This window comes from Anarhichas minor, unplaced genomic scaffold (genome assembly GCF_050575085.1).
Source record: "Anarhichas minor isolate MPS153535 unplaced genomic scaffold, ASM5057508v1 ptg000017l, whole genome shotgun sequence".
NCBI classification, from domain to species: domain Eukaryota; kingdom Metazoa; phylum Chordata; class Actinopteri; order Perciformes; family Anarhichadidae; genus Anarhichas; species Anarhichas minor.
Window position 1 is genome coordinate 8,635,324 of NW_027466463.1, and position 24,892 is coordinate 8,660,215.

The following is a 24,892-nucleotide window of genomic DNA, read 5'->3' on the forward strand; positions in this document are numbered from 1 at the left end:
TCAGTCGTTACAATTGTTGTCATGTTTTCAAATGGGTTACTTTGTTGCACACTTATTTCTTGGGTTTCTTTGATCTCACATGCCTGTAGTAGTGCAGAGTTGTGGAAACCATCATCTCCTCTTTTAGTGGATTTGTTGGTCAACTCCCAAACCACCAACATAAAAGTTCATTTGTGTTGCATTTCTGTCCTAAACTCTGACGCTGTCCCGACTCAAGGAAAACAGGGTTGGACCCAAATGCAGACAAAACAGGTAGACAGGATCAGTTCAGTGGTTTAATAAAGGTTTATATACTTTGTGTTCCAATTACCATAATACCATTCTATTAGTATGCCAGGAAAAATATCTAGTATGTCCCAATACATAGTATATCAAATACAGTTTGCCACAAATACCAGGATGTACTGCATCTGGTCATCTAGTTATTAATAATCTTTTTTTTCTTACTCTCTTTCCTTCACACACTCTGCTTACTTTAGTTCATCTGCACAGCTACAACATTTAACTCAAGCCTCTGACTGTTCCCCATCTTTCTCTTTTCCTCAATCAAAAGATTTTTATTTTTTTTTTTAAATCTTGGTAAGAGTGCTTTTGATCACTTGTAACATTTTCCTCTCACCTACGAGAAGCTCAAAAATAAAGAAAACAATGGCGAATCCAAGAAATGATTGGGTACTAGCAAGATATGAACAAATCCTGGGTACAAACCTGGAGAAGCATGTTGGTGCATTCAGCTGTTTCCACCACCAGACTGCAGCGTCTGACTGGTTAACTTACAGCCTCCGCCTGAACCTCTGTGCGCAGCTCTTGACGCACTGCCAACATCTAAACAGGTCGACGTTCGGCAGTGAGATGGAATTCAATTCGGATGCCATTTTACCACAAACCAAAGATGGCAACAATAGCACTCATGCTGATTCCCCTCACGCGTCAGTGGAGCCATGACTCAGCCTGTGCTGGTGTTCAGGTGAGCTCCTCCCAATCACATCCTGGATGTGTTAACTGTAAACTTGAAGTTTAACAAGGTTGTTTTTTTTTTTGCTATAAATGCTATTTTATCTTTCATTTTAATAGCTGTTTATCGATTGATTAGTCCCACACTCATATTTGTAATATGAAATGTGGGGGTGAAATACTCTACAGGATGTTTTGAAAGCCTGCTGCGCACTAATGAGAGTACAATATGTACCAGAAAACACCTCGGTTCAATTAGAATGCTCCAGAAGAGCCACATTTAAATACATTCTTTTTTTAAACTGACTGACAAAATTGCTACAACCAGCAGCATTGATAGTTTCCTCTTTTGGCCTTTTCACATCCGTTTAATTCTTCAGCGCACACTGTTTGCATTTACAGAAGCGTGTACTAACCACTGCCTGCTCGAGGTATGTTTTAACAGCATAAGCGTCCCTCTAATGAGACGTAAATCTGCTAATGTCTGAGTACAATCCAGAAACATTACAGATTTATCATCCCTACAGTAGGAGGAAATAGTACTTTTGTTGTCTGGGAAACTACATAGTAAAAAAAAAAAAACGTTCTGCCATTACACCTCAATAAAACACAATAACTCACTCTGCTCTGTGAATACATAGCAGTAGTGGAGTGTCTTTATTGGATAACTCTTAAATCATAGATTGACAGTCAAATCTCTCTTCCCCCTCATAGCTCACACCTCATCTGTGCAACTTCCTCAATCGCTGACTTGTGTTCGATGTGACTTATGAGCAAATCTTAAAAGCAACGAGCACAGAGGCGACCGGTGCGTGCTGATCTCTCCCCGATATGAAGTAACACATCTGGACGTTCTTTGGAGCAGAGGTATATCTTTAAGCAGGACTGAGAAGGTCAGGTATAGGGAAGCGGGTCAGACTCCACAGCCAGCATGCTCCGGCAGTCCTTGAGCATCCTGAAGCAGTTTGGCTCTACGGCAAAGTAAGTGCTTTAATGTGATATTCATCTCCTCTGATGAGGATTGTTGTGGAACATGTTGCATTGAAACTGTCGTACATCAAGGCTCTCGGACTCACATGTACACTGAACTCAAGGGCTCTCAAGGCCTTGAGTGAACCCAAACGTGTAGATTTTGGTCTGATGATAAACACATTGGGGTTGAAGTATTTCAATTTCTTGGTGTTTTTAAAAGCTTCACTTTGTAATTATTAAAAGAAGACATAACACAAACTTCTTATAAATAAAGAGTTGAATTCATAAGCAACACTTTGAGTTTTTGCTGCTACGTGTTACTTGGTCTTGTGACTGGTAGCTTTTGTTGATTAATGTCATCAGACTTTAGACAGATTCCGCTGTAAAACAGACAACTGAGTTAGTTTGGCTGCCGTCACGACTCTTCTCTACTTGTGCAACCGTTACACTTTGTTTTTGTCATTCACCCTCTTCCCCTAACTGTCACTCGCCAGCTGCGGTGGCTTTAAGCAAAAGTTAAGGCTTCATTTGAATCTACACAATCTCAGGATTCTGAGTGTTTATCCAGTGATGGATCATTTCAGTTATGAAAACTTTGAAGGCCCGTTTTTTTATTTATTTTCCTCATATCCAGAAACCTTTCTGGACTTTTCACAAAGCCCGTATAGGAGCTCTGCCATACCGGAGAGGGTTTTCATTTCAGCACAATATTCGACTTTGAGGAAACGTTGAATTCGGCTTCGGTTTCCATGTTCTGGTTTTGTCGCAAACACGGTGTTGAAACGTGCGTAGAGCTGGAATGACAACAGTTGCTGGTTCCTCTTGAAAGTGAAGGAGGCTGTTTGAGGGGAAACCTCAGGCTCCATAGCAAACTGACTGCAGTTTGCGGTACATGTTGGCTACGCACATCTCTTTATGAGGAAAACAAAACTTTGTAACAGCAGGAAGAATTTGTTGCAACTTTTTTTACATTGAAATTTCAGCAATTTCATCATCAACAGGCACCACTTTGTTTCCCTGTGTTTGAATACCTCTGATCTAGAGAGCTTGTGCCTGACTGACATTCGTAAATGAGAGGCTGACCAAATCACACATCTACACCCTGTTTTTCTTGGTACAAACTTGTGTGTGTGTGTGTGTGTGTATGTGTGTTTGGGTGTGTGTGCGTGTTTCATGCTGCCTCTACCTCTGACACACTTATTAATAAACCTACACAGCGTGCATCTGCAGCAGTGCAGCGTGGGCTTCACTTACCACAGCAGCACCCATTTCACAGTTTGTACTGACATATATGTACAAAAATAAAACACGTCACGTACTGCATGTTATATATGAATAAAACAGTTTTAAATGTGATACTTTTAAGTGTAACAACACATTTATTCTGATACATCAGCGTGGTCAGGGAGTAATCAGCACTGAACTAAACTATTAGTCTAAACACAAACACTTTTACATTCCTTATAAAGCGGACGACACCTCTGCTCACACGCTCTGATTTTACTCTCTTCTGTGGAATAATTTGCTTTTTACGCCTCAGAAGGAAAAGTTGAAATGAGAGTCGGAGAAAAAAAAAAAAAAAAGGAACTGGCGCGCGGTTCAAACACATTGGGGAATTCTCCTTTTTATGTTTTTGAAATGTCAGGTGTTCACTGGAGGAAACTGCGCCGGGGAGGTGCTGCTTCAAGCTCGCCTGACCTCTCTGCGAACTGGGTTGGGCTTCCTTCTGGTGTGACACCTCGATGTTCTCAGAGAAGGTCGTGTCACCTCTCTGTTCTCTCTGTTCATCTCCCTAAAGGCCTGCGCGTGTCGCAGCAGAGATGATGCGTGTCGTGGTACTGAAGTAAACCGCAGCAGCTGCCCTTGCAGGTTTAGGTTTGGGTGGCTGGCTTCATGTTCGCTTGTCGGTCAGCCCTGAAAATGTTCCAAATGATCAGCCTCTGACTGAGATACAGACCCATACACACACATGAACTGAGAAAATCCTATAGATGACAGCCAGAAACAGGCTCTGATGATGTTAGGAATCTCAAAATGATTCCTAACATCTGTATTTGGATGTATTGAATAATATGAGTGATAAAAAAAAGTGAAATATATAGTTATATAGTATATAAAAGTACAATGTAAGAGCTGCAACAGCTGGTTCGAAAATGATGACCTCGCTTGACCGCTCTCTACTAAAGCCTCTTATTCTTCACTTTATCCCACTTTAACCTTTATTCAGCAACTACTGATCGGTTGTGCTATGATTTGGGAGAATTTTTAGGGAGATATCTGCATTATTTCAACAACCTTATATCAATAAAAGTGCTTTTTTTTTCAGGCGAACCTGATTATTAATGATTATTTGAGCTGTGTAATGTCTTCATTACTATATTAACCAGCAACATATACACAATATTACCCATCTGAACAATCTCACAAGTGTTGTGATCTGATTATATCAACAAAAATTATAAAAATAGACCCTGTAGTTACAGAACTATGGTCACTTTAGTATGGTATGCTATTTTCGAGCAGAGGCCTACAAATAGGGCCCGAGCTAGAGGTTAAATATAAAGTCTCTGCAGCGGTTTATGTTTGACTCTCATCTGATAAAGAGCATCAATATTCAGTCTTGTATCTCAGACCGTCCCACCAGCACATTTCATTCAGATTAAAACAAAGAAACCATTCGCACTTAGTGTGAAAACAGTCGTTATTATTTAATAGTTCACATGCATTCGCAACTTGTTTTAAATTCTATCACTTTATTTCTTTGTATATTTTATTTTAAATTAATCTTCTTATTAAATGACACTCATTTCTGTCCCAAAAATCACGTCTGTGCACTCTTAAGAAACCCTCTGTAAGTGCAGCCATATGTCCTCAAATGTGTTTGTCTAACAACGGTCCGAAAACCAAAGATATTTAATGCACAATAATATAAAAGAGAGTAAAAGCAGAAAATCCTTTGGCGTTTTTGTTTGATGAATGAACGGTTATGACAGAGCATAAACAAATATTCGACATTGTGGAAGATGTGCTTTTTTTTATGTTTTCTTGGCGAGAGTCGGTGAATAAAATGATATTTGAGGATCACAGTTGGTTGTGACATCGGGGTCGTTTACTGTATATTAACTAACCAACTCAACATACTCTTCTACAGGTCACAAGATGCCACTGAACTTCTACCCGAAGACCTGGTTGTGGTGAGAAAAGGAGAATATTCTACTGTGAATGACTTATTTTTAACAAGAGATTGCTTTATTTGTGTTTTGTTACACTGTGATTCGAACTTAATTCCCAATCATTATTATGGGAAATCTATGGCACACATTCAAATTTGTTATTACAGATTTTTTTGCTTAGCACCACACCACCTAAAAAAAAAATCACATTAAACATGCATGACTAATTTCTACAACATGCATCATGTTGAGTAAAAAACATCCAGGAGCTTCGCTGCAGGTTAACAGCTGATCATGTGTGTCTCTGACTGAAGGTGGAGGGGCGGGTGGAACCGGCCAAGAAGGCGGCTCAGGTCCTGCACAAGAAGCTGCAGGGCTGCATCTACAGTCAGACAGGCCTGGAGGCCGAAAAACGAATGGTACCGCAACGATTGCATCCACCAGGACACGTCCAGAAAACGTTGGAGCGGTTACTGAGAGGTGTTTCCGTCTGCTTCTGTCTCCTCAGAAAAAGCTGCCTCTGATGCTGCTGTCCGTCAGCATGGCAGAGAGCCTCAAAGACTTTGACGCGGAGTCCTCAATCAGGTGACGTCCATCCGCTCCCTCCGTGAACCTGAACTCTTCTTGACTTAATAGCAGTGTTGACTGCTGTCATGTGACACCCTCATGACTTCAGTTCTGGATGAAAAAGAAAGAGGATCCCACACACTGTTGACAGCTTGTGACTAGCTGTTCGTGTCTTTTAGTTACATGGGTGGCGATTGGTTTTTAGTCGCTAGATCATAATGTAAATGTGTTTTGATCAGTTACAAGACAGGAGTTGACCTTGAGCTGTGTGTGTGTGTGTGTGTGTGTGTGTGTGTGTGTGTGTGTGTGTGTGTGTGTGTGTGGCAGGAGGGTGTTGGAGATGTGCTGTTACATGGAGAAGAAGCTGGCCAGCATGCTGGCGGACTTTGAGATGAAGGTGGAGAAAGAAGTTCTGGAGCCGCTCAACAAGCTCAGCGAGGTGAGAATGCCTCGTATACCGACTAGAAACTTCATGTACAATGCAGGTGTTGATGGCAGCTGCACCACATCTGTATCAGAACATACACAGAGGGCTGGTTGTATTGTATTGATCGGGTGTTTGTGTTCTTTTTTTAATTTTTATCCTCAGTATGTATTCATCTAGTGTAAAGTAGGCACATGAGTCAATGTCTTATTGTTAATTTCTGTCCCGGAATATATGCACGGACAACTAGCTGTAGCTGAATAGACATGAAATATAAGAAAATAAACCAATTCAAATTGAGTTTTTCCACTCAATGTTTTCTTTCCCTTCTAGGATGATTTACCAGAGATCCTCAAGAACAAGAAGCAGTTTACAAAGCTCACTACAGACTGGACCACCGCAAGAACCAGGTGAGTTACACAGCCAGCGTGTTCATCCACCAACAAAGTACCTATTACAAATCATACTCATTTCTCTGTGTGTGTGTGTGTGTGTGTGTGTGTGTGTGTGTGTGTGTGTGTGTGTGTGTGTGTGTGTGTGTGTGTGTGTGTATGTGTGTGTGTGTGTGCGTGGTCAGGAGCCAAGCCAGCACTGGTCCCCAGGCAAAGCAGGATGGGCTCAGGGAGGAGGTGGAAGAAGCTTGGAGAAGGTTGGAGAGCATCAAGGTACCAACGTTTTCTCTTCCGACCACCATGGCTGCAGCAAGCATCCGCCCCTGTGGCACCTCTGTGTAATCTGTACCGTGGCCTTGACCTCTGACCTCTCTGTATATCTGTCTCTGTAGGACCAGTACTCCGCCGATCTGTATCACTTTGCAACTAAAGAAGGCGACTACGCTAACTATTTCATCCGCGTGAGTTGCAGTTGTGATGGCTTGCCCTTTCTTTGTTCTTCTTCAATCAAAACCAAATGCGCATACGTACCTCTCTTGTGTCTCCATCCAAAGCTTCTCGAGCTGCAAGCGGAATATCACAAACATTCACACGAGTTCCTGAACAAAAACATCAGCGAGCTCAAAGAGAATCACAATCAAAAAGGTCGGTAGTTATTCTGCACCAGTTTGTTCGCTGCGCTGTCATCGGGGGGTGTTTCTGTCCTGATTTCCTCTGTGTGCTCGCTCCGCAGCGCCACCGCTAAGCCTCTCTGGTCAGAGGGTCTATGGGGAGCCTCTGCTCTCTCATCTGTCTCAAAGCAACAGAGAAATCGCTGCACCCATCCAGGAGTGTGTTTACATGCTGCTGACAACGGGCATGACTGAAGAGGTGGGACTGACAGGAGGAGACGACACGGTTCACAATTAAAAATCTTGACACTCTTCACGGCATCTTCAGCTTTTAATTTAAATCCTCACAAATATAAGAACCTATGCACGCTTAGTCAGTTGTTATATAAGCAGTGGAGGTAATGATACTTCTATAAATATCTACACATACATATCTAAAATGAAGGATGTGCAGAGGCTCAGGCAAATTAATAAGTGTATTTTTTCATGCAGCAAATTATATCTTTTGCAGACTGTTAAGTGTATTTGACAAGCATTGCTCTGGGCATGGCTGGTTTTGACTGCAGCCCTGGTCCTATCCCCTCCTATCCCATTTAATCTCTTCTTTTTCTCCATCTTTGTTTTGTTCCTCCTCCTCCTCCTCCTCGTCCTTCAGGGGCTATTCCGTCTGGCGGCCGCCGCCTCAGTGGTGAAGAGGCTGAAGAATTGTTTGGATCATGAGGTGGTCGACTACAGCGAGTTCAGCATGGACCCTCATGCCGTGGCCGGTAAGGATGTGTCCACTTCTTTTTCCTTAGATTTCCTCTTAGTGGAGTGTGAGTTTCTGCTGTGGCCACTATTCCTCAGCTGTTTCAGCCAACGTGACTTTCCCGGCTCCTTCTAACTGCCCACTTCCTCTTCTGTGTTTGTGTTTAATCCAAATACAGCCACTGTTGCAGCTTCCAGTAACTTGAAATACTCAATTTCCTGTGTGCTAGGGGATTTTTAAAACAGTAATATATAAGTTTTCATGAGTTGAGAATAGCACGAATCCCTACTTTTACCAGGAGTGAGGGAAAACAGCAAATATCATGGCAATATTTGAACATTTACGTATGTGTATATACAGTATATCATGGGTTATATACTGTTGTTATTGCTTTTATCATTATTATTATTATTATTATTATTATTATTGTTATTATATCTAACAACACAGAAGTGGGTCCACTGAAAGTCTCTGAATGTGTTGTGACAGGAGCTTTGAAGTCTTACCTGCGAGAACTTCCCGAACCTCTGATGACCTTTGAACTCTACAATGACTGGTTTAAAGCAGCAGGGTGTGTATAATATCTACACGATATGTTTTTTTTATTCCTACACTCTAAAGGCGTTTTCGTTGAGTTTTAACTTTTTCTTCGCAGGGAAAAAGACCCGACGGAGAAGCTGGAGCAGTTCAGAGTACTACTGAAGAAACTGCCGCCAGAAAACTACAACAACCTCAGGTGTGTTGGCCTCCTCATTGATCACATGATCCGATGTCTCTTTGCGTTTCTCTGGCAGTCACTACACATTTACATGTCACTACTGTCGGGTAAAACGTATCTGAAAGGGGTCAGCATGTCAGGGACAAAGAAGGACATCCTCATATTCAACTTGAACGTAATACATTTTAAAACCTGAACAAAACCTTTAGTACTCGTTTGTTTCCTCTTCCTCCCTGTCAGGTATCTGGTCCAGTTCTTGTCTCTGCTGTCTGAGCAGCAGGCTGTCAACAAAATGACACCCAGCAACGTTGCCATCGTCCTGGGGCCCAACCTGCTCTGGCCACGAGCTGAAGGGTGCGTATGTGTCCGTGATCGTCCCTCTGTCTTCACCCTGCATGCACTATTACCATACTCCATTCACAAGTTTCCCCCCGTCCTGCCTGCTCTTCCTCTTTCATCACGTTTGTGTCCTAATATTTTAAAGCGATGAGCGCTGGTGACACATTTCATCAACCGGACCGGCTGGTTACATGGAACTGAACCGCAGCATCCTGTTAAACAGATAAAACCGTGACAGATGGTTGACCAGGCTTTATTATTACTTGTTAAAACACTTTATGTGCAGGGAAGTTTATTTTTATTGTGCACGAATTGCAGGATGTGCATGTTTGGTTGCAGAAGTGCTCTCAGTGGTGAACCCTAAATGGGCAGAGTGTTTTTCCTCAGTGACACCTCGGTTAAATTTGTCTATGAAAAATAACGTGAGACGAATGCAACGTCTTTCTCTAACCATGAAGACAGAGTTGGAAGTCGCCATATTCTGCAGTTGGAGCCCTTGTCTGTCCCACATGTCCTTCGTCTTTACCTTTTTTTAGGGAAGCTGCTCTGTTTGACATGGCGTCAGCTTCTTCAGTCCAGGTGGTGACGGTCGTTGAGCCTCTCATTCAGTACAGCTCCAGCCTCTTCCCCGAAGGTATACAAACACCCATGTACGCTCTTTGTGTGACGTCGGTATTCAGTCTTTAAGCGATCAAGGTTTATTACATAGTTGAATTTCAGTGGTTATGATGACATTGTACTTTTCAAATTCATCGCTCGGATCTAAAAACGTGGCAGCAACGCTACAACGAATCAGATGATCGGACAATTTGACAATCAGGCCGGATTAATAAATGCTATGAGCTGTAGGCACCTTTTGACACCACTTTCTGTGCAACTGTTTATGTATTAGTTAGTAATTAATAATTAGTTTAATGCCCAGATTTCTGAAGGAATATGTAACGTATAAACTGTAATAATACAGATTTAAAAGTGCCACCTTAATGTCCCGGCATTTTTTTATATTACCAGACAGTATTACCAAACATTACTATGACAACAAGTGACTGTAAGATGTGCATATTAAACAGGTGTATGTATTTAAATTTCTAAAAACAAATATTCAGTTAATGTAAATGTTGGCTAAATTTTTAATGAAGTGAAACGTTATTACAATGTCCAATTTAAAAAGTGAACTAATCTTACCACTCTGGAAACTGCTAACCCGAACAACTATATGTGGAGATAAAACTGAAAGTCAGCAAACACTTTGGACAGGAAACACTAACCACTGCAAATAAGGAATGTCAAAGTTGAACCAGAAAGTCTGTCTGTAAACTCTGATAAATGTTTAGGTTTGGGTTTTAATCGCTCCTATTTCCTGCCCAAATGGTCCTCTTGTTAGCGAGGTCACATCTCAGCAATAAAGTGCAATGATGTTATTACCAATGGGAAAGATGGTCATACCTAAACAAATAACCTAGATTGAATCTTTAAATGACATGCAGTGTATTTGATGTATCACTCATAAATGTTGCTTTTTTCTTGTTTTGGTTAGCTGTATCTTTTGAGATCCCAGAACTTCCCGAGGTCCCGGATGTCTCCATGCCAGCCCCCGTCGCCCAGTCTCAGATCTCAGAAAAGGAGAAAGTGATGAGAACAGTCTCTTCCTCCTCCTCAGCCTCCTCCTGCTCCTCTTATCACCTCGCTCTCTCAAAGACAAACAGGTACCACTTCACATCATCATGGTGATGACAGCGCTATAGGTTTGCGCACTAGCGGCTCCAAAGGGCAGCAAGAGGTAATGGTTTGAAATAGTTGGAGCTCATTCCAGTATTTTTGTCTATTTCTTTCCATCAGCACAGCCTCTCAGGACAGTTTTGGCTCCGTCCTGGTGAAATCTGGCTCTGTGAGTCGCAGTGGCACCTCCACATGGGCCAACCCTGTTGCTGACACAGCGGCACCAACGCATCAAAGCTCAACATCCAGCAGCTCCTCCTCCCTCGATCCCGGCCCTGTCGTGGCCTCCAACACTTTGGCCGCCTTTGGCACGGCGGCCCTTCCCAAAGCAACGGGATCGGCGCCGAACCCAAGTCAGATCAGGAGTCCCGTCCAGATGCAGTGCTCGGATGAAGGTCAACTGGAGCCAATTTTGGAGGCTCCTCCAGACTCCCCAAGAGCTTTTGTGATGATCTCCTCACCATATAAACGTAAGTCCAATGTGTCCAATGCTGTCCTAACCTCAGATGCTGAATTGTTCAGGAACACGAGCTTGGCGCTCCAGTATTTTAGCATTGCACTTTTGTTCCTTTGGGGGTCTCACAGGAGACATGTTAGTGAAAGAATGGCCAAAATTGAAGCAGCAGAAGCTGAGATATCACGACTTTTAGTTCCTAGAGCGGGCCAAGCTCAAAGAACACTGGATCCTACATTTCCCATAATGCAATTCAATTGTGTCTTTTGTTACAACCCTCCCGCCTGGTAAATGTTTCAAACGTATCCTCTCAAGTTCACTCCAAAGGCTTTGACGTTGAAGCACGCAACCCAAATATGACATGATTATGGCTGGGTAGTGCTCCTCATGACAAGTCAACTGAACCAAGTGTCAAATTGGTGAAGTGGCCCTTTAAGTGGCCCAAAACATATTTTCCTACAGCAACAGCAGCCCCACTTTCATTCACTGTTGTTTTTGGGCTGAGGGCACAAGCAAATCACATCATATATCTATTATCTCTATTGTGTAATGTCCTGTACAGATTCTTTACGTCTACCCTGTTTCCTCTCTCTAAGTCAAAGGGATGGCTTGTTAAGTCAAGCTGACAGCGAGAAAATAAATGTACTGCTCTTGTTGTAACAGCCAGGAAGTGCACAGGAAACAGGAAGTCTCAAACTACTGACCAAAACATAAACCTCCAGGGTAATGCGTCATGTCTCTCATTGTTGTAACTGCCTCACTCATAAGACAGAGGCTGAAATACTTTCCCTTCTACTTTACGTCTTCCCATCCTGATATGTTTGTCTGACCACGAAACTGATTTTCCAAACTTGAGTATAATTTGTTTTTTCAGGATTGTTTTTCTCACAAAATAGAATTCAAATGCAGCAGTTTTTAGCAGCAGCAGCAGCCTGTCAGACAAACATTATAACTTCCTTCCTTGAATTTAAAAGCAGAATAGCGGTTGTTTTAAAACTGAAACCAAAAATCTAAAACTGGCAATCCAAGATCCAGACTGACAAAAATGAGATTGCCTCATTTTTTCACTTTATGAAATACATTCTTCATATTTAGGTTATTTTAATTCTTTGCTTTTGTGGTATGTATGTTAAAAATGCTGCATCTAATAATTGTATATTGTTTTATCACATTTGTCTCTATTCAAAATTCAATTGAAAGTGAAATGATGTAACTTTTCCTAAACATTTACAATTACAGGATAATCATGCTAAAATAATGCAATGCTAAATTGAAACAAGAGTCGTAGAGTCAGCAAACAGTTACACAGCAATATCTTAGCCAACATTTACCACCTTGTGTTAATCTGGTCGTTCTCAGATGGTGTCCTTATAATCCCACTGTCTTTTTGTCTGTTTCTCACCCTACAGCTAAAAGATCTTTCAACCTGACCAAATCTCAGCCAGCTAACGAGCAGTTGACCGTTCAGTTCTGTAAACCCAGACCCTCGGTACCTCCAAAGCTCCAGGCCCCTCGGCTCACCGCCACAGCCCCGGCCGCGGTGGACACAGCAAGCCAGCCGATACCCCCACCCCGAGCTCAATTGGCCAGCCTTAAAAAGCACCCTCCAAAAAAGCCTGGACTCAGAGCCCCAAAGTGCCCTCCACCACTTCCGCCACCGTCACAGGTGAAAGCGGTTCCTTCTTCAGCACAGTAAGAAAAACGACGCATGTGGAATATCAGCAACGCTGGCTGTGGTCGGGGGTGAAACCGGCTTGAAACTGTCAACCAGAGAGGGCAGCAGAAAACTGCTTTTCAGCCCCGCTGTTATGTTACTATTTAAACATGTTAGGTTTTCCATATTGTCAGTCTGTGTTGTTTAATATCTTATTAAGTATTGCAGCTTAAAGGTGCTTAATACGAGATTGAGAGCATTACGATTGCCTCTCAACGGCTCTCAACATGGCAACAGCTGAGCCAGCGGCTCACAGCTAAAGGCGCTAACAATGCAAACAAGGGTGAAAGTGCTGACAGAGCTAACGGTGTTTACCTGAGGGGGGAACCAGTGGGTTGGTGCCACGCTTCCGCCATGACGCCGTCGGTCGGGACGTTGCTATCAGCTGCAACGACAAGCTTGGATTACCACACACACACACAGCAACTTTATTCTCTGCCCGGGTAGATATTGATTCACTGTATCTTTGCATGGCAAATAGTTATTTGCTGCTTTATTAATGCTCTGAATCTCGTATATTGCAACTTTACTTCCCTTTTGTTTGGACTATCAACGTTTCTGTAACTAGCTTCATTTATTTATTCTTCAGGTACTGATGCCCTTTATTTCTCTGTAAAGTAGGCTAATTGGCAAAAAGCGATAAATGAATCCGGCCATCCAGAACCGCCTTCCAATTTCTGTTTGTGGTGTTTTTAGTGTGAATTTTACCATAAATATACAAAAACAATGTCATTCATGTGAGGTTTAGCCTTTTAATGTAAATAACAAATGTTTAACAGTGACCTTTCAGGTCAACGTTCAAGGGGTTTCGGGTGGGAAACTCCTTTAAAATCGACTTCAAACCTTAAACCTGGGGAAACTATGTACATAAATGCATCTTCAACCTAATTAAAAACATTTGTATTGTCAATTCATGTCATCATTACAATATATAATTGGTACTGACTGCAGCATATGCATGGATGTGAATTGCACTATGTACTGCAGGTGCTCATACTGTAAGTACATATTTATAGGAGGTCAGTTAATATCTACATGTACAGATGTATAAAAGAACATATAAATGCCAATTCTTTAAAAAAAGGAATACAGGAGTCAGACTTCATAATCATAAAAGGCCTCTATAGAAGGTCTGCAGCATAACATGAGCAATTAAAGGGTTAAGCTTTAGTTACAACTAGCAAATACCAGTAGTACTTGTCATATCCCATCAGTCCATGTAGTTTATTAACTGAGATGTTTGGTTTATTTGAGATTCCAGATCTTTTATTTCCCTTTTTGTTTCCTGGTAGTGTATTCCTGAGTGAAAGGAGTTGTCAGGAGATTGTAAGGAGGCCTAAAGGTTGCAATAACATTGAATCTATGTTACTACTCCCTGCTTCCTCTCTCATTAGTGACTGAGAATCTTTTCCCCCCGTGAGTGAGGAAGTGTGAAAAGTATAAAGTGAACTAGAAAATTTCGCAAGAAATTTTGACAGTGTGGCTGCTACTGCCCAAAGATGTCGCAATATATATACACGCCAATATTACCAGTATCATTGAGGTTCAATTTAGATATCGCTTCTCTCATTTCTGCATTTGAGATTCATACTCTTGGATGGAATCTTGTATTCGTGATGGACACTCTTGAATTTGAGAGCAGCTATTGCTTCATAGAAACACATAGTTGACAGCACGTGCGTGTGTGTCACTGTTTACCATGATGATTGGGGCACATGACATACCTTTGGAAATGATGGGAGCTATTGTGTGTTGGCTCCTTTTTCTTCTCTTCCCTCATCTGTTTTTGTTGTCGTGTGGTGTCTTAATGTTGATTGGTGATTTTGTGATCATTGTTTTGTCACGTGTTGATGTTGTTTTGGTGGCAACTACTGTCGTGGTTTGGTCTTGTTACCGTCTATCGTGGTGGGTGTGGCCATGCAGAAGAGGACAGGAGTTGGCAGCAGGAAGCCTCCAGGCCAATGGAAAGAGTCAGATTTAGACATCGCCATAAACCGAGGGCAAACCACAGTCCGGACTGAGACAAATTGAATTGTTTCTTCTCGTCTTCCTACCTGGTGTGAGAAGGTAAATTGTGGCTGGTTCCCCTTGTTTCCACCATTTACGCTAAATTAAGCTAACATCAGGTGGCCGAAGCTTCATATGATAGGAGATCGGTGTCAATCTTCTCTCCCGCCTACGCTTGGCAAGCGAATAAGTGTATTACCCAAAATGTGGAACCATTCCTCTAACATAGCACATTATTGATCACACTCGCTTCACTTATTAATGTCAACATCCATTCCAAATAGCTAGAATCCCCTTTGTCAACCTAACATAGCCGTGCCTCATTAACCACTGACCATGTTGTACCAGGCCTCTCTCATTCTGCAGTATGCCTGCCAGACACTGCTTATAGTACTACATCATACACCCAGGCTGGAAGCAGCAACATATCTACTCACTTAGATTAACTACTGGGTATAATGTCTTGATTGGTAGGAGCAACTTGATTGATTACGGTACACACTATGCAGTATTGCTATTATTAGCTTCACATTTCACCGTCCTCATCAGTGGGTGGCGTTTCCTTCAGTTGTCATCACACACTCAACCTTCTACTCATCTCAACAGATTGTTTGGCATATCAGCGAAATTAGGTGCGCCATGGCGAAGCCTTTCCACCTGAACACCCCGCTGCTGGAGAGCGTCGGCATGTCCAAGCGCGTGGGAACCCCCGTGTACCTGAAGATGGAGAATTCACAGCCCTCTGGCTCCTTCAAGATCCGTGGCATCGGACACCTCTGCCAGCAGGTAGGAGCCCTCCACCCTCTACTTTACTTCACCTCCATCATATCAGACACCGACTATCTGATGTGCCATTTGAATGAAAGGCCCCCGTTGACTGATTGTGGTGTAGATCTTACCTTTCAGCCACATACAAAAGACACTAACTTCCCCTTTTTTTAAATTCATCGCTCTCTTCTGCAGCTCGCCAGACAGTCCAAAGGAGTTGTCTGCTCTTCAGGTGACACAGCACCTTCATATGCACACTACAGTATCAGTTGGTGACCGTGTTGGACTATAATACAACATAATATGGTCTTTTTGAAGGTGGTAACGCAGGTATGGCTGCAGCCTACGTAGCCAGAAAAATGGGTGTACCGGCCACCATCGTAGTTCCCTCCTCGTCTCCTCAGCTGGTCGTTCAGAGACTCCAGGATCAGGGTGCTACTGTCAAGATTACAGGCAGGGTAAAGTATAATATCAATCATATGTAAGTGCTGTCTTTTTGGCACAGACATCAGTCTTTAGAATAAAAAGAAAGACTGTTAAGAGGAGGAAATGAAGTGAAATCTTTTTAGGTTTGGGATGATGCCAATGCAGAGGCTCTCAGACTGCAAGAGACTGAAGGACTCACCTACGTTCCTCCGTTCGATCACCCGCTGCTCTGGTAGAAAAACACTCATCACAATTTCCCCGCAATGCGACTGTAAAACTCTTGCAATAATAAATGACTCCCTCCTCACACGACACACACACACACACACACACACACACAGGCAGGGCCACGCCAGCGTGATCGCCGAGGTGGCGACCTCCCTGGGCCCCGGCGTGAAGCCTGGAGCTGTGCTGGTGTCCGTGGGCGGAGGAGGGCTCCTCTGTGGGGTCGTCCGGGGCCTGAAGGACGCGGGCTGGACGGATGTGCCCATCGTTGCAATGGAGACGGCGGGGGGCCGACTGTTTCAACGCTGCGGTCAAGGCGGGGAGGTTGGTCACCCTGGATGACATCACCAGGTGAGAGGTCGAGGGTGTTAAGTTTTATCGAATGCAACCGGAACTTGACTTCCTCCTCCTCTGCTTCTCCACAGTGAGGCCAAATGTCTCGGAGCAAAGACGGTTTGCAAGAAAGCTTTTGAATACAGCCGATGCAGCGAGCACCATCATCTCTGAACTTGTGACGGACCAGCAGGCTCTGAGCGCTGTCCAAACATTCCTAGGTTAGTGTGTGTGTGTCTGCTTGAACGTGCGTTTTCATTTTCTTTTGGCCGGTAAAGACTTGAATGAACAGCCCGAATGTCATCTAAGAAAGTGAATTATTCTTTTATTATTTTCATAACCCTGGATACTCGCCACCCTGCCTCCGTGTGCTGAACCTCCTTGTTAGCGCCGCTCTATTTACAACTCTTCCATTTGTTGATGCAGCGGTGACATCGTGTTTGAGAACGGAAATCAGACGCGTTCCAGCCGAGTAATCTGTTTGACAATTCATTGCAAACGTGTCTCGTGGCAGCTCTTAATGCCGTTTGTTCTTCTTATACATTTGTGCATTAAAGCAGATATTTTCAGACTATAGCCATATCCACAGAATATGTTTGAAAAACAGTAATCATGATTAAACTTACTGTATATAGTAATTCCTTTCTGATGAGGAGAAACTTCTGGAGAAGATGATTTTTTGTTGCACTACTTTTTAGGTCGGCTGCCGGCTCTCTTGGGCCCCCTGCTGGTGATCGTGTGCGGTGGCAGCAGCATCGACATGGAGCAGCTGACCCTCCTCAAACACAAACTGCAGGCTTAAAGTACTGTGTGTGCGTGTGTGTGTGTGTGTGTGTGTGTGTGTGTGTGTGTGTGTCTCTCTGTCTCTGGCTAATGTTGGGCTACAAAGATAGAATCAGTTCAGTGACTGATGTGTGGATGGATGACTGGAATGAAGATATAAATCAATAATTATAAAAAAAGAGAAAAAACAGATATGTATCATCTCATTTAAAAGCAAATGTGTCATTTGCAATATTGGTAATTAAGACATTTGTGCTTCTCCTAATATTGTGGTGTCATTTTTAAGTCGCATAAAATATGAAAATGCAATGGGATTTCTTAGAAAAATAACATATTTCTTGAGTTATAAATCAATGAACCGTCAGAATTCAATGACTACATCTCCCCACATGGTGGTGTCACTGCCAGTCTGAAGCGTTACTAAATATTACACTACACCCAAATATTTGTACATTCTAGTCTTCTTTTGGTCTTTTTGTAAATACATTTGCGGCCTCGGAATGATTTCCATATTTGAAATGAAAGCACCTATAGCGCTGAATTGTTTTGTGTCATTTTCACCATCACCTGACATGTTTCAGCTCAGTCAGTTTGTGTTGTATGGCGGAAGTTATTACTACTGAAACAGCTCCTCACTGTTGTGTGTGTGTGTGTGTGCGTCAGAAAAGTCGAAGGAAAGTGTTTCATTGAACAACCCGCTGGTGGTCTTTCTCTCTCAGACTGCTGCAGAACATATTAGGTTCACAAAAAGTACAAGCAGAAAATACACTTTATAGCTCACAATAACATTTTATAACATAACCGTATCTGTTAAAGAGCACCTTACGTGAATTATTGATCAAAACAAAAGATTTCTTTTTGAAATGTAGAAAACTGGGTAGAAAGCAGATCCACATATAATGATGATAAAGACTTATCTATAATTTATGTAAACTGGTATTTGCACTGGTAAATTCATCAGTTTGAATTCATAACTCAAGGTCTACTTATTGGGTTTCTTCCAGAGCTTTCAGCCGCATCACATGGCCTTCATCTGCAAAGGGAGGTGGTCAACTGTGGAATATTTACTCGGCAGGTTTACGTCATCCAATAAAAAGGGGCTGTTGTCCATCATAGGTCTTTTTTTTTCTTTTTTTTTTACCAATTCTGTTTGAACATGCTCGTATGTATTTGTTTGTATTTTAGTTTATGACATGAAAAGAAAGAGGAAAATAACTTTTAAACCAAGAAAAAATAAAAATAGAAAACTATATTTCTGTCCAAAAAAGCAACTCATTTAATCAGTAAAGTGAATATAGTCCCACTTATCCTGCATATTTGACTTAGACGTTGGACTTAATTGTGTTATATTTCAAACTGTAGTTGTGTGTGACTTTACTTTCTCTCCCTCTTAGTGTTCAATACAACTGAAAGGTTTATACCGTTGCATCCCTTCCTTTATATTGCAGTTACTGATGCTAGAATGGATACTTATGAGAATACTTTTCATGCTCCGCTCCATCACTCTAGCGCTGAACATTCTGTGCAATACACACCCATTATAAAATCTGAAACGGACCCAAAATTTTCCTGAAACTTAAACTGTGACATCATGAAAACTGTCCTAGCTATCAAAATGCCCATTTGGCACAAAGGCTGTAGCCACACTGAATGACAGGCTTCGTAACGTCTACATTGTGTGTTGTGTTGGCGGTTCCTTTGTGACGATCTCTACATCTACATTCTCTGGCACATCCTCGCTTTCCAATGCCTCCTCTTTGTTTCAGTCCCTTTTTAAGTTTCGACCTTCCATTTAAAAAAAAAAAAAAAGCATTCTCCCTCTCTGCATTGCGTCTTTCATTCCATTCAGCGACAGTTCTGCGTTAAAACTGTACATCCTTGAAGCGTGATTGTGTAAAAGTAAAGCATCCAATGCGAAGCATACTGGGTTGTAGTTTTCTTGGTCATCCTGTGAAAAGAGCCAGCCTTGTTGACCACAACAAGATTTTAGATGATTGATTTGATTGGAATTACAGAGAAATCATACATCAGAGACAGTTTCGTAGTGTCAAAACATCTCCACTCAGACTTTGATTTCATCCTCGTCGTCCATGTAACTGTAGGACATTTTGTTCTTGGGCTGGCTGGTGGTCATCATCTCTGAATCTGCAACCTCCATCCTGCTCCGTCCCTTCGAGTGGCCGACGCCGTAGTGGCGTGCGAGCACATCTGTGGCGCTCTGAAACCGCTCGCTCTCCATCCCTAGCCCCAACCTCCCTCGTTCAGGGGACCCCATCGCCACGTCGGGTACTTTATCAGAAAGCCCGACTCCGTTCGCCTCCTCTTCCTCCCACTCGGCCCCATGCGGGCTCTTCCTGCCCCCGCAGTCCTCCCTCAGCAGGGAGTCCACGTATGAGATAGTAGCCGAGTCCATCTCTGACCCCTCATTGGTCAACCCGCACGCCGACCCCGCCTCCTCTCCCTCCCAGGTGTGGCCGCGCTCCTCCGGGTGGTGGCCGTCGATCAGGCCGAACACCTCGCTCATGAGGGAGGGGCCGAGGTCAAAGGTGAAGGTGTCCAAAGACGTGAGGGAGGGGAGGGAGTCGGAGTAGGTGGGTTTGGGGTCAAAGGTCATGATGGAGGCGGAGCAGGTGGACAAGATGGCATCAGTGGGGTCGGTCAGAGAGCCGCGGTGGACGTTAGGGGAGCAGGAAGTAGGGAGGGAGATGGACGGCTGCTGACGCTCAGAGCGGGAGAGACGAGGCAGAGTGACGAAACCAGACTCGAGACCTGAGGAGAAGACACAGATGTCAATACACACAAATCTGTAGGAGGTATTTTATATATATAAATTATGTATTATGTCAAACACTAAATATATTTCAGATTATGATGGTTTATCATACAGGTCCAACAGGGGGCAGCGTGCACCCATCGGAGAACATCCTGTCTGATGATGACAGGCCGGCAAACCCCAGCCTGAAAAGTGCTGAGTTGTTCCTCTGTGTGAACAGTGAATCATCTGCCCGACCCTGCCAGATCGCTTAACAAGTCACACACTCGCACACTGATGACCCAAGCGGCTAAAATTACCGCCGCACCTCTCGGTGCCAGCCCGTGAAGGGCCGAGAGTCTGGAGGGTTTTTCGTACCACCCAAAGAAAACAGCGTCTGACTTCACAGATTAACACACTTTAACCAGAATGCAAGAAGCCAGTTTGTGGAGGATTTGGTTGGATGAAAACCCAGCAGACCCTCCCCATCCATGTGTCCTAATGCACAATTACTGGAGAGGGAAGTAGCTCCAGTTATCGCTACAAAAGTGAGTGAATTATGTGATTTTTGTCGGAAGATTTCAGATAGAAATGGCATCGCACACAAAACGCTTACATCCACACACACAGGGGAGGTATCAGCTATGAGTGTGAGGTTTATTTGAGCCTCAGACAGCTTGTTACCGGCTCTGTCTGGATCTCTGTTTGTTATCAGTGCGTGCTGATTATGAGCCAAGGTGATTCATAAGGACATCTGGGGCAAATCTGTCTAGATTACTGGGTACTAACTGATGGATGAGTTTCCCTGCGGCTCTCCAGATGGTTCCCACTTCTCTGCGGTATCCAGTTAACACCGGTTAACTCATTTGACCTTATTCTTTTCTTAAACTCACCATAAGAGCTTTTCCCCTCCTCTGGCGTGCTTTGAGAACTAGGGAAGAGCACTTTGGCGGTGGGACTCCCATTTGGCATGTCCACATCCAGCCTTGGGAGGGAGATGGCGTTCTTGATGATGGGAGAAAGGACGGGAGGTGGCGGCGACAGATCCTTGGACCCTCCCGTGGGTCGGTTGTCGGAGCCCCTCCTGATGTGACGGAGCGTCCTGGAGAAGAACGCTCCGATCTTGTTGTCCGGGCTGGAGACAGAAGCCGTTTCCCCGTTGTTCCCGTTGGCGCTGCCGCCGTGGTTGCTGAGGAACGAGGTGTCCCCGAACACGTCGCCGCCGCGGCCCACGTGCATGGTGTGGCGGAAGTCCCCCAGAGGAGGGCTTATCATGTCCAGCGTGAGGTCGCCTTTAAAGCGGCGCTTGCTGTGGGAGTGTGTGACCAGTCCCTTTAGGCCTGACAACTTTTCCTGAAGATTCATGATCACAAGAGGGGAATCGCTTAATATCTCTTGAAAATCAACTTTAAACAATGCTTGGAATTGCCTTTAATCCCACTGAATGGCAAAACGGAGTAAAGTAAAGTCAACTTTTCTCCTCTTAGATCTTTGTCAAAAGTATTGACAGTTCAGCAGTCCAAAGTATGGACCTGAAATAGCTCTGAAAGCTTAATCCAAGATCTTGAAACTGTGTATTTTCTGAAAAGTTAAACTCCAGGCCTGCAGTGCCAAACAGTTCACTGGAATATTATCTCTGTTTATCATATGCAAGCCAAACTCTGTCCCCCTCTTCGTAGCCTGTTGTCATGCATAGCTGGCTGAATTAAACGGCCATAAATTGGGGAGAACACTGTGCAGTTGTGTTCCTGGAAGAAGCCGGACCAGTTGGAGTGCGGTCAGGTCGCCTGGTTTCCCCCCGCTTGCCTTGGGCTTTGGCTTAGTCGACATCGGCTCAGAAATAGGTCTGAGTCCAGCTGCAAACGGTTCTGCGGCCGCACCACGGAACCATCTATTGAGAGTAAAAACAGGGGAAAAAAGCATCTATCTTTAAAATGCAGACGGGAATGAACTTGATTTTGAGGGATGACATTTGCAGTTTTTTCTGTGAACGTTGAGATTAAGGGAGAGACAACGATGCGTTGCTATTCTGAATGCTGTATGTCAACTAGATCTGTCTTTCCGCGGGTTTTTTTTAGGATTCCAAAGGTCCGCTGGTCTGGAACCATCTAAATTTAGACCACAGTCACTCCTCTGTGCAAAAACCAAAGACTGCCTCTTGTCCATAAAATGGGTGGACTTTCAAGGAATTCCTGCATCCATTTTGTCCTGCTTTGTCTGGCATGAAGGTTACACAAAGTTCATTTTACCTTTCACTTAAAACACTTATCACGCTTTGGAAGCCAAGCAGCAGTGCTCATTCAACAGGCTTAGATGTGTTTACAAACAGGCAAAGTATGCTCAGCGAGACGGGAAGAGATAATATAAATTTCGTGATAAGAAAATCCCTGCTGCTACTTCACTGTAGCCTACTAGACTGCCAGTCGAAAGGCAGTAAAAGATGATCAGACAACTCAAAAATGTACTTAGTTAATTAATTATACTACAATTAAAATTGAGTGTGAAAAGAACCCGTCATGTCCTTTTTTTATCTCCAATAAGTTGGTAAAAAAAAAGAGAAATGCTTTGTATACTTTTTTCCTCGCCTACAATATGTTAATGAAATAAATTAAAACATTAAATAAAAGTTAAATTCCTAAAAATGTATCTTTCAATGGCTAAATTAATTTTTCAACTTTTTAGGTTTCCATTTTTGGTCATTTATCTATTCCCTGTTTTAACTATTTCTATTTACGTTGACTTTTTTTGTCGTTTTCTGTGTTTATGATCAGTGGAGCAATGAAATAATTGTGTGGCTAGCTAGCTTAACTGAAGGCTATATACAATGAGCTCCAGCCTTTTCAGCTAGCTACATAGCTAAAGCTAACTGTTGCGCCGGTAACATTGATCAGCCATGTACTTCAAACTTCTGTAGCATTACTGTATAAAGTTTTTTAACAGTAGCTAAAGCATTTTAGCCGGTAAGGTAATGCTAACAAAGTAGGCTAGCTAACGTCAATTAGAATTCTTGGACACCATATTTCTGCCTATATTATCTTCCATTAACATTATTTGCAGCGTCCTTAGATGGTAAAGCTTGTATTTGTATTCATTTTTACGCTCCATTTTAATTATTTGAATAATAGTATTATCAGTTGATGCATTTTGTTATATTTTTTACTTGACTGGCAGCTTTTACTTCCTTTTGCCGTTTTCTTTGGAGCTCCATACCGCCATAAGTCGGTAACAAAGGCAATAAAACAAAATTGCCTTTTCTCATGTGTTGTTCTTTGCCAGCAGAGTAATGGATATCCAATTCTAAAATATTTTGATAGCATGAAGCAGCCCTGACATGGACCTCTGGTTCTCTTTAAAGCTTTCCACTGCTGCGGCTCAATGTCGGCAGGCCTCCCACGCATGCACAGCCCCGTCTGGCTTCATTAATGACCCGCTATGGTTCAAGAGATGGGGATTGCGTCAGGCCCTTCTAATTTGCTGCTGACCGCAGTCCCAGGGCCCTGCGCTCCACTTCCCCTGGCTGGCGTTTTTTTAAGAGGGGCATCTGGGAGCGAGGAGGGAGGAAGCGCCGCACATACCAGCGCTGAGCAGAGCCATATCAAGGCTCACGAAGGGACGCCAGGGACCAGTATACCGAGGTGTGATGTTTAATCTAAGATGGCGTGGGCGCGCAGGGACCTTGTGCACGTTTACATGAACCGCGCTGAAGCAACAGGCCACCTCTGATTACAACTCCCCAGGGACAGCTGTCGCAGACATAACGGCTCTATGCTTTTCACAATAAGGGAAGGAGTTTGTCTTGTACATCAAGGCTGAACAAGAGAACCCTCATTCTAATTGATAACCGGCAGTATTACAGCAATACAAACCATTAATTACTCTGGCTGTGTGCTTATGGAAAGCTCTGGTGTTTTGTCTTTGCCTGTAATCCCGTTGAAGACCTTTGACCGTAGCTCAGAGGGGGTCGCCCGCTCCGACTCCTCTTATGTATCTGGACCCTATACATTTGCTTCTATCCCTCCTCTCTGTGATCCTTCTTTGCACTTGCTCCTCTGGTACAGTCACACACATACAGCAGCCAGCAGCCTCAGGCCTCAGATAAAAAATGGCCTCAAAAAAGTTTGAGTATTAAAAAGGTAATGAGTTTAACTCTGTAATCCCAGCAGCAGCCTGTCTGCCTGCGTGTTGGATATCAGAAAAGAATAAAGAGACCTCTCGACAGGAGGGACTTGGACGTACCCCGGATTATCTCCTAATCCCTCATCTCCTCCGTTACCCCCACTAGGGCGTCTGTTTTGGGGCAAGGCCTGGCTGCTACCGCCCTGGTAGGCTGGTCCACTGGTTCTGATTCCTGTCAGAGAATAAATCAAATACAAAGTGAGCTTCAGGTAGGGAGAGAGTCAATTCAAGCTGAAGGGTGAGAAGTGACGAAAATTAGGTTTCATTTTCACAAAAATGGAGTGAAGGGAGAGGATGGCAAAATTGGGCAGAAATAAAGATGACAGGAACGGATGCCGAGAGAAATTAAGCAATGAGTAAGCTCTTTTTCAACGCTGTCCCAGACAAATCTGCACAGATATCTCAGAGGTGGTGAGAGAGAAAACTGTGGAAACTTCAATACCCGGAAACGAAACATCAGTGGACCAGGACTCAATCACTGTTGATGGGGAAACTCTTTTCTGTTACACCACCAGTTAGTGATAAAAAATGCATTATTGCATTAAAACTTCTGCTTAGTCCGTCTTTCTGCTGCACCTCCGAGTTGTTTTCCTCGGGCAACTCACCATTCAGGGGATTTTGGTGCGGGGCTCAATAA

General features: G+C 43.4%; 2 protein-coding genes and 1 pseudogene across 2 annotated transcripts; 2 read left to right on the top strand and 1 right to left on the bottom strand.

The window, feature by feature from the left end:
• Positions 1–1,706: 1,706 nt before the first annotated feature.
• Positions 1,707–13,695, top strand: sh3bp1 (SH3-domain binding protein 1). Its single transcript, XM_076093282.1, has 18 exons — positions 1,707–1,935; positions 5,078–5,120; positions 5,414–5,518; positions 5,608–5,684; positions 5,994–6,105; positions 6,424–6,500; positions 6,668–6,755; positions 6,875–6,943; positions 7,037–7,127; positions 7,216–7,352; positions 7,749–7,860; positions 8,331–8,412; positions 8,497–8,577; positions 8,800–8,913; positions 9,435–9,532; positions 10,436–10,604; positions 10,738–11,087; positions 12,481–13,695. Exons 1-18 carry the CDS (start codon positions 1,886–1,888, stop codon positions 12,765–12,767), a joined length of 2,142 nt encoding a protein of 713 aa, XP_075949397.1. The 5' UTR covers positions 1,707–1,885; the 3' UTR covers positions 12,768–13,695.
• A 152-nt stretch (positions 13,696–13,847) lies between these two features.
• On the top strand, positions 13,848–18,745 carry LOC142951622 (serine dehydratase-like; annotated as a pseudogene).
• On the bottom strand, positions 17,964–24,407 carry cdc42ep1a (CDC42 effector protein (Rho GTPase binding) 1a). The gene is made up of 3 exons (XM_076093284.1): positions 24,316–24,407; positions 20,973–21,970; positions 17,964–20,096 (listed from the first exon to the last, which is right to left on the bottom strand). The coding sequence occupies exons 2-3, from the start codon at positions 21,442–21,444 to the stop codon at positions 19,390–19,392; spliced, it is 1,179 nt and encodes a 392-aa protein (XP_075949399.1). The 5' UTR covers positions 21,445–21,970; positions 24,316–24,407; the 3' UTR covers positions 17,964–19,389.
• Between the last annotated feature and the right edge of the window lie 485 nt (positions 24,408–24,892).

Coding starts and splice junctions, on each gene's coding strand:
- sh3bp1 (XM_076093282.1), top strand. CDS start 1,886: ATGCTCCGGCAGTCCTTGAGCATCCTGAAGCAGTTTGGCTCTACGGCA. Junction 8,578..8,799: donor GAAAACTACAACAACCTCAG/GTGTGTTGGCCT, acceptor CCTCCCTGTCAG/GTATCTGGTCCAGTTCTTGT. Junction 10,605..10,737: donor GCTCTCTCAAAGACAAACAG/GTACCACTTCAC, acceptor TCTTTCCATCAG/CACAGCCTCTCAGGACAGTT.
- cdc42ep1a (XM_076093284.1), bottom strand. CDS start 21,444: ATGAATCTTCAGGAAAAGTTGTCAGGCCTAAAGGGACTGGTCACACAC. Junction 20,097..20,972: donor GGAGGGGAAAAGCTCTTATG/GTGAGTTTAAGA, acceptor TCTTCTCCTCAG/GTCTCGAGTCTGGTTTCGTC.